The sequence below is a fragment of the Schistocerca nitens genome, chromosome 3 (genome assembly GCF_023898315.1).
Source record: "Schistocerca nitens isolate TAMUIC-IGC-003100 chromosome 3, iqSchNite1.1, whole genome shotgun sequence".
Taxonomy (NCBI): Eukaryota; Metazoa; Arthropoda; class Insecta; order Orthoptera; family Acrididae; genus Schistocerca; species Schistocerca nitens.
The window spans coordinates 896,812,357-896,827,508 of NC_064616.1; the positions used below are offsets into that span (position 1 = coordinate 896,812,357).

The 15,152-nt window shown below is 43.2% G+C and overlaps 1 protein-coding gene across 1 annotated transcript in view; it reads left to right on the forward strand.

The window, feature by feature from the left end:
* Nucleotides 1-15,152, forward strand: part of LOC126249808 (inhibin beta chain-like) — a 319,721-nt gene that overhangs the window by 279,273 nt on the left and 25,296 nt on the right. Inside the window, exon 2 of the mRNA XM_049951506.1 lies at nucleotides 9,698-9,936. Within this exon, the coding sequence (XP_049807463.1) occupies nucleotides 9,698-9,936 (239 nt within the window). The remainder of the gene's footprint in view (nucleotides 1-9,697; nucleotides 9,937-15,152) is intronic.

The following is a 15,152-nucleotide window of genomic DNA, read 5'->3' on the forward strand; positions in this document are numbered from 1 at the left end:
TCCCTCTAACAGGTTGCACACCAAAAGAAACTGTCTTATCGAATTTCCGAATCATTTCCTTCAGACCCATGGCAGTCATCGGACCAACGCCTTTTTTCAAACCCTTCAGTGTCTGGAACTTCTGCAGAACGACGTGTGCACAGTTATCCTTCTTGTAATACAGCTTTACAAACAGAGCGCGATCCTGCATTGAGGCAGTCGTGGTGAAAGTCGCAGACGCGAAAGGAGGAAAATCCGTGTAGCAACTTCAATGGGTCGTGCACATGACTGGTGTTTTCATTATGTATTCTGACGAATACAGCGCCATCTATTGATCAATTTTCACACTTTTTTTTCTTCTGCCATACTTTTTCTCCCTTCCCCGGTACTATTCCGTTGCAATCTCACGTCATTCTGACCAGTGGTGTTATTTCTACAGCGGTTTGAAAGTTTAACTGTAATTATAATCACCCTGTATATACAATTAGCTGGCAAACCTGACGTTGCTCAGGTATTTATTTATTCCAATCTTCTATTAGTCCATTTTGTCCTCCATCTTCTCTTTGTCCACCTCCTCTTCCGCCTCTCTCTGTTCATCTCCTCCTCCACCTCTCTCTGTCCATCTCCTCCTCCCCCATTTCTCTATCAACCTCTCCCTTCCCCTACTCTCTATCCACATCCTTCTCCCATTCTCTATCCACTCCTCCTCCGCCTCTCTCTGTTCACCTCCTCCTCTGCTTCTCTCTGTCATCTCCTCCTCCACCTCTCTCTGTCCATCTCCTCCTCCCCCTGTCTCTATCCATATCTCCCTTCCCCCACTCTCTATCCACATCCTCCTCCCCCTCTTAATACACCTCCCCTGTCTCTGTCCATCTCCACCTCCCCCTGTCGTTGTCCATCTCCTCCTCCCCCCTCTCTCCGTCCATTTCCTAGTCCCTTCTGTCTATACACCAGCCTGTCTTTGTCCCATCTCCTTCTACCTCCATCTCTCTGTTCATCTTCTCCTCCCCACTCACTCGTAAATTTCCTCCTCCTCCTCCCTCTCTCCGTCCATCTCCGTGTCCCCCCTTTCTCTATCCATCACCATGTTATCACCACCATACTCGCCCCAATGAGAGAGGTTGGTGGTTTTCACCATCACATTATTTCTTTCCAGATAGTAAATAATATGTGTAGCATTTTGGTTGAAATCAATCCAGAGGTTTAGGAGGATATGTTAAACATAGGAATATTGACATATATTGTTCACCTATATGTCTGATTCTCTGTTGTTTTACACCATACGATTACAGAGAGGATGCTAAATTTATCCGTTGTATGAAGCGGTATTGCTTGATCTTAGGTCTCTAAACACATTGGCAAAATTATTGGCTCACTCTAGTGTTCATTCTCGCTACTTGAACAGCACATAAATAACAAACAAATTCCACGTCATACGTTCTGAAGTATTACAAGCGAATTAAATACTGAAAATAAATACTAACAGATCATTGTCGAACATTTTTACGTCACCTCTTCTCAACCACGCTCGATCCCCTAATGGCAGGGAGCAGTCTTACTCCAAAAGTATTTTTATGCAAATAATAAGTGATGTACCTAAATAATTTGGTTGAAATTGCTCCAAATGTTCCTGTTTTGTGCTTGAATATCACACCCTTTTCATTGTTCTTAACCCCATAGTGCTTCTCCACAGTACTTCATCTGTTCTAAGGCATTAGGAGGGAGGCGGTGATTCGTGTTTAACGTCCCGTCGACAACGAGTTGATTAAAGACGGAGCACAAGCTCGGTTTAGGGAAGGATGGAGAAGGAAATCGGCCGTGCCCTTTCAATGGAACCATCCCGGCATTTCCTTTAAGCGATGTAGGGAAATCACGGAAAATCTAAACCTGGACTGCTGGACGCGGATTTGAACCGTCGTCCTCCCGAATGTGAGTGTAGTGTGTCAACCACTGCTCTACCTAGCACGGTCTCTGAAGCGTTATAGACCGTGAATGAATGGCGAGAACGTCAGGGGCGGAACTCGATTCGCTGCCGTCCGTTAGCCCTCGATTATTAAATCTGTGCCAAATTCTACTGATGACGGTTTCCCGGTTTGTTATTGCTTCTAATGAAGAAACGCATGACTGCGTGTCGTTCATTGACAGCATGTGCAATACGTAAATTGTCATCACCGTTTTTGTATTTATATTTCATAGACATTTATTTTACCTCAGCATAGGCACGTATTACATACTGATCGATACTCACTGTGATAGATGACTAAGGGATGCAAGAACATCGCATGGAATACAATAAATATTTTCGAAGAAAAGCCCAAATTAAGGACAGTCTTAGTAATTTCATAGGACTTAGAAGACCAAAATGCAGCAACCATTGAAGAGTACGGGAAGATGTAGCCGTGGCTACGGCACAGGAGTTGGATCCGTAAGTTGCCGTACTGTGTGTGATGAAGGGTACCACTGCAATATTCTCCTCCTCCTGTTCGAATCAGATATGGTAGGCTGGAAGAAAGGCAGTCGATAGTTGATACCCCTCCGCATGAGCCCGAATTTCTCTATTTTAGCGTCGTAGTCATTACGTTTCAGGAAGCGGTGCGTTTCTTGACTCATTTCCAATGTGGGTTTTCGGAATTTCCTCTGTGCAGCGGTATTGCTTCACAGAATTGAACACAGGCAAAAACATAATATGATACCAAGTTAAATAAACCTATCCTAGAATCAATGAAAGAGATAAGAAGACAACATATGTCTTACAAGGTGAATAAGAGAAGTCGTCACACTCACGACGTATTAAACTGTGAGCATTGTTGTATAATAACGAAGGCAAGCAATATGTTAAAAACAACGTCATCGGACGCATTTGGCATTGTGTTAGAAATAAAAAATTAAATGGCAGAAATGCATTGCTTTTTGTAAGTAAATCTGTTTTAGAAATACGAGGGCTATTCCGAAAGTAAGGTCCGATCGGTCACGAAATGGAAACGACTATGAAAATCCGATAAAGCTTTGCACAGATGTGTTGGGTAGTGTCACTAGTATAACCCCAGTTAGCATCACGTCGCTCTTCTCATTTCTGAGCTCGCAGTGAGTGCGTAAAGATGTCTGGGAAATAGTGTCTGCCGCCAAGTACGGGGGCCTGGTGAGAAATTTCCCCTGAAGCTATGCAGCTAACATTACATAACTGTCGTGCTGTTTCGTCTTCAAGACAATTCTCAGCCGCATTCTGCAGGGGCAATGAAGATGCTCCTGCATCGTTTTCAAATGGAAATGTGAGATTACCCACAATACAGCCCGTAATTGTCTCCCTCTGAGTTTCAGCTCAGGTCACATGAACCGCTGGTTATGAAGACAACATTTCGGCACAAGACAACGAGCCGTAGGCCAGCGTAGAGAATTGGCGGAGAGCACTGGCGGCTGCCTTCTATAGCGAGGGTATGGGAAAGTTGGTACAACGCTACGATACACGTCTAAGTCGGGTCGGCGACTATGGAGATAAGTAGCTGCAAGGTGTATCTAACTGTTGCAAATAAAACATTTTTGATTTTTACCGTGGTTTCCATTTCGCGACCTATCGGACCTTACTTTCGGAATAGCCCTCGTATATTGCATGAAGTATCAATCAACAACATAATTTTAATCATACTGCACCACTTTTTGCACTATTTTATGTTCACTTAACTGTGGTCTATATTCACTGAGTATTAACGAAGTGTCAATACTGAGGGTTCAGATTCTTCATATAAAAAGAAAACTTCAAGTCAACTTGGGTACGGAAATACTTAGTTTTCGACTGATGAGGCTATCGCTCATAGTATGTCAGCTGAAGCAAATGTTCATTACATTTGCCATTTGTCAAATTTCACGAATTGTTCACAACGTCTTGCGCAAAATGTTCGAAGTGCTCACTTTCTTACAGAATACAATGGTTTAGCACACCACCTTAGTGCGTTCCGAACAAAATGGAAAATATTTGGTGCGTTCTTCCGAAAATCATTTGGCTCATTACCGTAACAACGCTTGTAAGTGAAAAATTGCCTACAGACTGAAATTTTTGACTAGATTGAAGATTTATTGGTAGGAAGGACGGAGCATGTAATCTTGATTCAGTACATACAGATAGATATAGAAGTAACTTCAAGTGTGCGCCAGAGATGTGTCTTGGGAGCCTTACTGTTCGTATTGTATACTAATGACAATTCAAACAATAATAAAAGTAACCTTAGATTTTTTTTACATATTCTGTAGTTATCTGTAATTAAGTATTATATGAAAACAGCTGCACACATATCCATACCGGTCATGATAACATTTCGGGGGTGTTGCAGATCGTCGGGATGTGAAGTGGAATGATGACATACGCTCAGTCGTAGGTAAAACAGACGGTAGATTTCCGTCCATTGGTAATAAGGTGGCTGACATAACACTTGTGAGACCAATCCTAGAATATTTACGAAGTTTGAATGTAACGAACACACTTCAAAGTGATTAATGTCAAACGGACCAGAAGTCTTGGGGGAACATATAGATATGAAACTAGCAAAGACAATCGTCAACATCAGTTGTAGACGATTGTCTGCCAGTTTCATGTGTATATGTTCCTCCATGATTTTTCGACCCTTTGACATTCATGTACATCTATATCTACATCTACATGGATAGTCTGCAAATCACATTTAAGTGCCTGGCAAATGGTTCATCGAACCACCTTCACAATTCTCTATTATTCCAAATTCGTATAGCGTGCGGAAAGAACGAACACGTATATCTTTCCGTAAGAGCTCTGATTTCTCTTATTTTATCGTGGTGATCGTTTCTCCCTATGTAGGTCAGCGTCAACAAAATATTTTCGCATTCGAAGGAGAAAGTTGGTGATTGGAATTTCGTGAGAAGATTCTGTCGCAACGATAAACGCCTTTCTTTTAATGATGTCCAGCCCAAATCCTGTATCATTTCAGTGATACGCTCTCCCATAATTCGCGATAATACAAAACGTGCTGCACTTCTTTGAACTTTTTCGATGTACTCCGTCAGTTCTATCTGGTAAGGATAATTCGCGATAATACAAAACGTGCTGCACTTCTTTGAACTTTTTCGATGTACTCCGTCAGTCCTATCTGGTAAGGATCCCACACCGCGCAGCAGTATTCTAGAGGAGGACGGACAAGTGTAGTGTAGACAGTCTCCTTAGTAGATCTGTTACATTTTCCAAGTACCCTGCCAATAAAACGTAGTCTTTGGTTAGCCTTCCACGCAACATTTTGTATGTGTTTCTTCCAATTTAAATTGTTCGTAATTGTAATTCCTAGGTATTTAGTTGAATTTACGGCTTTTAGATTAGACTGGTTTATCGTGTAACCAAAGTATAACGAATTCCTTTTAGCACTCATGTGGATGACATCGCACTTTTCGTTATTTGGGGTCAACTGCCAATTTTCGCACGATTGAGATATCTTTTCTAAATCGTTTTGCAATTTGTTTTGATCTTCTGATGACTTTATTAGCCGATAAACGACTGCGTCATCTGCAAACAACCTAAGACGGCTGCTCAGATTCTCTCCCAAATCGTTAATATAAATAAGAAACAGCAAAGGGCCTATAATACTACCTTGGGGAACGCCAGAACTCACTTCTGTTTTACTCGATGACTTTCCCTCAGTTACTACGTACTGTGACCACTCTGACAGGAAATCACAAATCCCGTCACATAATTGAGACGATATTCCATAAGCACGCAATTTCACTACAAGCCACTTGTGTAGTACAGTGTCAAAAGCCTTCCGGAAATCCAGAAATACGGAATCGATCTGAAATCCCTCGTTAATAGCACTCAACACTTCATGTGAATAAAGAGCTAGTTGTGTTTCACAGGAACGATGTTTTCTAAACCCATGTTGACTGTGCTTCCATAGACAGTTTTCTCCGAGGTAATTCATAATGTTTGAACACAATATATGTTCCAAAATACTGCTGCATATCGACGTTAACGATATGGTCCAGTAATTTAGTAGACTGCTCCTACTACATTTCTTGAATATTGGTGTGACGTGTGCAACTTTCCAGTCTTTGCGTGCGGATCTTTCGTCGAGCGAACGGTTGTATATGATTGTTAAGTATGGAGCTAATGCAACAGCATACTCCGAAAGGAACCTAATTGGTATACAGTATGGACCAGAACACTTTCTCTTATTAAGTGATTGAAGTTGCTTCAATACTCCGATGATATTTACTTCTACGTTACTCATGTTGGCAGCTGTTCTCGATTCGAATTCTGGAATATTCACTTCGACTTCTTTTGTGAAGGTATTTCGGAAGGCTGTGTTTAATAACTCTGCTTTGGCAGCACTGTCTTCGATAGTATCTCCATTGCTATCGTGCAGAGAAGGCATTGATTGTTTCTTACCGCTTAACATACTTCACATACGACCAGAATCTCTTTGGATTTTCTTCCAAGTTTCCAGACAAAGTTTCGTTGTGGAAACGGTTATAAGCATCTCGCATTGAAGTCCTCGCTAAATTTCGAGCTTCTCTAAAAGATCGCCAATCATGGGGATTTGGCGTCTTTTTAAATTTGGCATGTTTGTTTCGTTGTTTCTGCAATAATGTTCTCACCCGTTTTGTGTACCAAGGAGGATCAGCTCCGACGTTTGTTAATTTATTTGGTATAAATCTCTCAGTTACTGCCGTTACTATTTCTTTGAATTCAAGCCACATCTGATCTACACTTATATTATTAATTTGGAATGAGTGAAGATTGTCTCTTAGGAAAGCGTCAAGTGAATTTTTATCTGCTTTTTTGAATAAGTATATTTTTCTCTTAATTTTGAAGGATTTAGGGATTAGAACATTCAGTCTCGCTACGACAACCCTGTGTTCACTAATCCCTGTATCGGTTTTGATGCTCTTTATTAGCTCAGGATTATTTGTTGTTATGAGGTCAAGTGTGTTTTCACGACCGTTTACTATTCGCGTGGGCTCATGAACTAACTGCTCGAAATAATTTTCAGAGAATGTGTTTTGCACGATTTCAGATGATGATGCCTACCTCCGGAATTAAAAATGTATTTTCGCCAACATATAGAGAGTAAATTAAATTCCCACCAACTATTATCGTATGAGTCGGGTACGTGTTTGCAATAAAACTCAAATTTTCTTTGAACCTTTCAGCAACTGTATCATCTGAATTGGGAGGTCGGTAAAAGGATCCTATTATTATTTTATTCCTGTGCCAACAATGACCTCTGCCCATACTAACTCACAGGAATTATCTACTTCAATTTCGCGACAAGTTAAACTACTTCTAACAGCAACAAACACGCCACCGCCAACCGTGTATAGCCTAGTGACATTAATCACTGTGAATCGTATTCGTTGCTTCTGGAAGAGCTGTACTTGACTATTGATTGTGAGTTCTCATTATGACAGTTTTGACGTTATATCAGTCTAAATGGAACATGAAATGTGTTTTTATCTTATCTGTTTTCATCTTACTTCCTGTGAAGGTGGTCCATGACCGAAACCGGTCGACATTTATGTTTTAAAATAAACAGCTGATGGTTGAAAACGCATTTTTTCATAGAAAGTCAGGTGATACTTTACGTTATCACCTCTCTTCCCCTTACCAGTCTGATACCAGCGGTTTAAATGTCTCCTGCAAGCGCGATTCGGACAAGCTGCCCACTAATCGATTAACATGGAACACATGTGCATTAGTGTCTTCGGCTAAGGGTACATTTGATATCAAAGTTACTTTCAAGAAGCAACGAAATACGTAAGAAAATAAGACATTGACATTAACTCAGAAACTAAACATTTCAGGAACCAAGCTGATCTATATACTGTTCTACTTACTATTACTTGAGTCACCGAGCGAGGTGGCGCAGTGTTTAGACACTGGACTCGCATTCGGGAGGACGACGGTTCAATCCCGCGCCCGGCCATCCTGATTTAGGTTTTCCGTGATTTCCCTAAATCGCTCCAGGCAAATGCCGGGATGGTTCCTTTCAAAGGGCACGGCCGCCTTCCTTCCCCGTCCTTCTCTAACCCGATGAGACCGATGACCTCGCTGTCTGGTCTCCTTCCCCAAAACAACCAACCAACCAACTTGAGTCATTTGATAGTTCACTACTCGCGATTACTTTCGATACACGCTATACGCAACATAGTTTAGTAACAATGTTAATAGCATCTAGGGTAACTGTACATTTCATTACGAAAGAACCTGAAAGATTTACATTTACAGTTACATACATACTCCGCAATCCACCATATGGTGCGTGGCGGAGGGTACCTCGTACCACAACTAGCATCTTCTCTCCCTGTTCCACTCCCAAACAGAACGAGGGAAAAATGACTGCCTATATGCCCCTGTACGAGCCCTAATCTCTCTTATCATATCTTTGTGGTCTTTCCGCGAAATGTAAGTTGGCGGCAGTAAAATTGTACTGCAGTCAGCCTCAAATGCTGGTTCCCTAAATTTCCTCAGTAGCGATTCACGAAAAGAACGCATCCTTTCCTCTAGAGACTCCCACCCGAGTTCCCGAAGCATTTCCGTAACATTCTCGTGATGATCAAACCTACCAGTAGCAAATCTAGCAGTCCACCTCTGAATTGCTTATATGTCCTCCCTCAATCCGACCTGATAGGGATCCCAAACGCTCGAGCAGTACTCGAGAATAGGTCGTATTAGTCTTTTATAAGCGGTCTCCTTTACAGATGAACCACATCTTCCCAAAATTCTACCAATGAACCGAAGACGACTATCCGCCTTTCCCACAACTGCCATTACATGCTTGTCCCACTTCATATCGCTCTGCAATGTTACGCCCAAATAATTAATCGACGTGACTGCGTCAAGCGCTACACTACTAATGGAGTATTCAAATATTACGGGATTCTTTTTCCTATTAATCTGCATTAATTTACATTTATCGATATTTAGAGTTAGCTGCCATTCTTTACACCAATCACAAATCCTGTCCAAGTCATCTTGTATCCTCCTACAGTCACTCAACGACAACACCTTCCCGTACACCACAGCATCATCAGCAAACAGCCGCACATTACTATCCACCCTATCCAAAAGATCATTTATGTAGATAGAAAACAACAGTGGACCTACCACACTTCCCTGGGGCACTCCAGATGATACCCTCACCTTCGATGAACACTCACCATCGAGGACAACGTACTGGGTTCTGTTACTTACGAAGTCTTCGAGCCACTCACATACTTGGGAACCAATCCCATATGCTCGTACCTTAGTTAGGAGTCTGCAGTGGGGCACCGAGTCAAACGCTTTCCGCAAGTCAAGGAATATGGCATCCGTCTGATACCCCTCATCCATGGTTCACAAGATATCATGTGAAAAAAGGGCTAGTTGCGTTTTGCAGGAGCGATGCTTTCTAAAGCCGTGCTGATGCATGGACAGCAACTTCTCTGTCTCAAGGAAATTCATTATATTCGAACTGACAATATTTTCGAGAATCCTGCAACAAACCGATTTTAACGATATTGGTCTGAAGTTTTGAGGGTCCGTCCTTCTACCCTTCTTATATACAGGCGTCACCTGCGCTTTTTTTCCAGTCCCTCGGGACTTTACGTTGGGCACGATCATATATTATATTTTTTTACTTACTTGCTGTCTGTATTTAGACAATAAAAATAACAATTACAGTACATGTGTCCAGACAACTAACAACTGTACTCTTTATGTTTCCAGGTCACACCTTAAATGGCCAGACCCTCCTTGAATTCTCTCGATTTCAAGAAATGGAAGGGGAAGGAGCTGGCCCAGAACTGCGGGTGAAGGCTGCTGCTCTGTGGGTCCGCGTCGCCTTCCGCCCTTCGCTCCCTAAAGACATGAGGAGCATCCCTGACAAGAACCTTACGCTCTGGCTGTTCAAAGTAACCAAGCCGGCCACTGTATCTTTTACCAATGACACGCACCTGAGTGGTAAGGTACGTTATCTCACAGGGGTTTTCCATTTCATTTACTAGTTATACATTTCACTGTCGTTTGAAATTATTGTAATTTAGAGATGACAGCTTTCTCTTAATTAGTTTTTACACTACTGGCCATTAAAATTGCTACACCAAGAAGAAATGCAGATGATAAACGGGTATTCATTGGACAAATATATTATACTAGAACTGACATGTGATTACATTTTCAAGCAATTTGAGTGCATAGATCCTGAGAAATCAGTACCCAGAACAACCACCTCTGGCCGTAATAACGGCCTTGATACGCCTGGGCATTGAGTCAAACAGAGCTTGGATGGCGTGTACAGGTACAGTTGCCCATGCAGCTTAAACACGATACCACAGTTCATCAAGAGTAGTGACTGGCGTATTGTGACGAGCCAGTTGCTCGGCCACCATTGACCAGACGTTTTCAGTTGGTGAGAGATCTGGAGAATGTGCTGGCCAGGGCAGCATCCAGAAAGGCCCGTAAAGGACCTGCAACATGCGGTCGTGCATTATCCTGCTGAAATGTAGGGTTTCGCAGGGATCGAATGAAGGGTAGAGCCACGGGTCGTAACACATCTGAAATGTAACGTCCACTGTTCAAAGTGCCGTCAATGCGAACAAGAGGTGACCGAGACGTGTAACCAATGGCACCTCATACAATCACGCCGGGTGTTACGCCAGTATGGCGATGGCGAATACATGCTTGCAATGTGCGTTCACCGCGATGTCGCCAAACACGGATGCGACCTTCATGACGCTGTAAACAGAACCTGGTTTCATCCGAAAAATGATGTTTTGCCATTCGTGCACCCAGGTTTGTCGTTGAGTACACCGTGGCAGGCGCTCCTGTCTGTGAGGCAGCGTCAAGGGTAACCGCAGCCATGGTCTCCGAACTGATAGTCCATGCTGCTACAAACGTCGTCGAAGTGATCGTGCAGATGGTTGTTGTCTTGCAAACGTCCCCATCTGTTGACTCAGGGATCGAGACGTGGCTGCACGATCCTTTACAGCCATGCGGATAAGATGCCTGTCATCTCGACTGCTAGTGATACGAGGCCGTTGGGATCCAGCACGGCGTTCCGTATTACCCTCCTGAACCTACCGATTCCATATTCTGCTAACAGTCATTGGATCTCGACCAGTGCGAGCAGCAATGTCGCGATAGGATCAACCGCAATCGCGATAGGCTACAATCCGACCATTATCAAAGTCTCAAACGTGATGGTACGCATTTCTCCTCCTTACACGAGGCGTCACAACAACGTTTCACCAGGCAACGCCGGTCAACTGCTGTTTGTGTATGAGAAATCGGTTGGAAACTTTCCTCATGTCAACACGTTGTAGTTTTCGCCAGCGGCGCCAACCTTGTGTGAATGCTCTGAAAAGCTAATCATTTGCATATCACAGCATCTTCTTCGTGTCAGTTAAATTTCGCGCCTGTAGCACGTCATCTTCGTGGTGTAGCAATTTTAATGGCTAGTAGTGTCTTTACAGGCACACTGTGATTCATTGATCTTTTTTCTGAAATGCTACTGAATACATTGTACGCACTGCACTTCATTACAGAACGTCTCTGTGGTGCCGTAGGGACATGTTCAAGACTCATTTTCGTAGTCCGCACGAGCCCCTACTACGCCTTTTCATAGAATTTTTCCTCAATTGTGACAACTAACCGACTCAAGAATTGATTATAGTTTAGTTTTTGTTTTTCAATCTTTCCATTCACCGGTACTACTAACTGACAGCTCTGTCACATCTTCCATTGTACAGTGTGTCCCAAAAGGTACGTTATAATTTCAGTGTCATAAAACTCGACCTTAATTAACTTTGAGAAAAAAAGTTTGGCTGATGCACCAACTCAACAACATTCTTTTGTGTTAGATAATGATTAACTGTTTTGCCTTTACAAGTGAGGTGAGCAACACAACTGAAAAAAAGCCTTTTTTGTTGTTGAACGGTGGCTGGAACACAACAAATGACTCAAAAAATTGATTCTGTACAAGAAAAGACACAGTGAATGTCTTGGTTTATTGATAAGAAGTCAGACACCCAAGTTCAGAGGAACAGATAAAGACGCTCTCAGAGTATCCGGTGCATTGTCATACGAGGGATTCCCAGTTCTTTTGATGCCTTACGAACAGACTTCCGTGGTGAACGCTGGAAAACCTGTCGAATTATCTGCGTATCTTCGTCACTTCTCCTTGCCCTGTCTATATGGTGCCTCAGATTCACACTTCCTGTTTCCATGAAGTTCCTGTGCAATTTTCTTTTTGCTGCCTGCGAGGATGGTGGTTTCCCGTATTCCGTTTTCAAATTTCTCTGAACTTGGGTGTCTGACTTCGTTTTAACAAACCAAGAAACGAGCCGTGCTTTTTCCTGTGCAGACTACATTTTTCGATTCATTTATGGTGCTCCATCCACCTTAAAATAATAAAGGAAAAACGTTTTTTCGTTATGTTGCCCTTGTTACCTGGAAAGCTAAACATTTATTCATTATCTTACATAAAAAATCTTTTTGAGTTGGTACATCGGACACACTTTACCTTTTTTTTTTTTTTCTAACAAGCGGGGACGGGGTGGTTGTTCTTGTTGTGCATGTCTGAAAGACGAAAACAGCTGTCGTCTAGTTTACGAATCGTCACCGCTTTACGCTGACGTGTCTTTTGCGGCACCATGAAAAATGTAAATCATAATAGGTAGACAAAAATTGAACGTCCGCTCTTTCAGTACATAATTCGAGTGTCATAACGACAATGTCATCTGGCCCTATCGATTTGATAGAAATCGTAAGAAAATACCGAGCGGCTTTGCAGTCATTGAAAACTTACTTGAACAGAATGAGACAACAGCTTTACTTTTCTAACGTTATACTGGGCTGCACCTCTTCATCAAAATGGTAATAGTGTTATTGTCCCCTTGACCTGCATCTACATTTATACTTGGCAAACCACCTTACGTTGTAAGTCGCAGTGTAACACTATCATTTCCACTGTGCCTTGTTCTATGCTCTGTAAGAGTTAGAACGCCTCTGATGTTACTGTCATGGTCATTTCGCGATATGTGGGAGGAAGTGTCACGTTGCTTCACTCTTCCTCGAACGTACGCTCGCGAAATTATAACAGTAAATCTCTGAGTTAACGTGCATTGCCTGTCTTGCAGTGACTACCATTGGAGTCGAATGAACATCTTCTTCACTCCCTTGTGCTCATTAAACGAACCCTGGTGAAACCTGATGCTGTTCTTCGGATTGTACATATCGCCGCTACTAACCCAACATAACAAGGACCCCAGTATGATGAGCATAATGTAGGAATTGGCCGAACGATGGTTTTGTAAACGACCTCCTTCGTGGGTGAAACGTATTTTCTTAGGATTTCTTGAAGGAATTTCAGTCTGGCAGTTTTTCCTAGTTATGTCGTCGTTTCAATTTAAATAGCTCCGGATATATACAACTCGTTATGTAATGCCAACGACAATTTCTTGTGAACAATCGTCAGATTGTGTAATCAAATAATAAGAAGACGTTCCGACTGTTTACGGACACTGAGTCACATCAGTTTAGGGCGAGAATCAGCTGGTAGCCGCCGCACCAACAATTAATTCTCTGCAGTCTTCCTACAATGCGCTACGGTTTTCTGGCGTTGTGAATTCGCTATGAACACAGTATCATTTGCGAACGCCCTCATTAACACACACATACGCACGCACGCACGCACACACACACACACACACACACACACACACACACACACACACACTATTATATATAGAGGGCGACCAAAAAGCTTTCTTTCGAACGCCATAGGGTTCAGAATCAGTATGCAAATCAGGCGAAATCGCCGTGAGCATTGAAGCCAATCGTCCGAATTATGCACCAGGTTGAAAATTCCCGTTTCGTACCCAAGATGGCTGCCAAGCCGGTAGCACCGTGATGTGGCTACGCATTCCGATGCAGTTTTCATAGGTTAAAACTGAGCAAGAACAGTTGGTGTTTACGTTCGCATGTGCCGGGAGTGTTCTTTCAGACAGTGTGTTTATTAAACTTCCTGGTAGTTTAAAACTGTATGCGGGACTGAGACTCGAACTCAGGGCCTTTGCCTTTCATGGGTAAGTGATCTACTAACTGAGCAACCCAAGCACGATTCACGACCCGCCCTCACAGCTACAATTCCTCCAGTACCTCGTCTCCTACCTTCCAAACTTCACAGAAGCTCTCCTGCGAAATTTCCAGTTCTGGCACTCCAGGAAGAACGGACGTTGCGGTTTCGAGTTCGGGTCTCGGTCCGGCACAAAGTTTTAATCTTCTTCAGTGCACACTCCGCTGCAGAGTGAAAATTTCGATCAGTATGTTTATTGCTTACTCGTTAGATATTGTGATTTACATACGGAGAGTGAATAAATTTTTGTGGTGATTCATACGTCGGGGCGCTTGTACACCGAGGGAGCGGAGCGGTCGCGCCCACCCGCCAGGCCTGCGCGTGTCGGTCTCTCGCGTCAGCCAGTCGGTTCTCACGCGTCAGCACGCCGCGCCACGCCTTGCCTCGCAGCAATGCACCGATTTCGCCGTCAGCGGCAACGGCAACCGACGCGTCAGCAGCCTTCAGCTGTTCTCCCTGTTCGCCTCGCGCATCTAGACGGCTGTCTCAGCGGGCGAAACCAAACGATGGCCTTGCAGACAGCATACCTCCGTACTACTACTGCTGCTGCTGCTAATAAACATTATTACGGGAGGTGAGTGGACCTTAGAAGCCTGTTTGGACTCGTAGAAGACTTTTGTCAACGCAAAGGCGACGCTAACTCTAAACACTTCGCACACTGAAGAACCTAAGACGTGTGTGTCGCATTTCTTTGACTTTGCCGACTCCGTCTCCCGTTTAAGCGTAGACACTGGAAAAATTAACTGTCCCGAGCTGGCAGCAGCCGCAGTAAATCCCAGCAGCGGTAGCGTCACATCGTCAAGGAGTGAAATAACGCACGTAATACTGGTGCAGTGAGACGAAGTAATTCTGCCGATATGACACTTGGATGCGACAACAGTAGACAAGATCGCTGTAGTTGATGACATATTGACTGAATTTGTAAGCAAATCTCAGCCAATGTACGAAATAAAATATGGGCGTTTGCTCTTGCACGGTGTAAACTAGAAGACCAAAACGAACAACTTCGTAAAGAGACTCACAGAGTGCGGAAAGAACTGGGCGTTG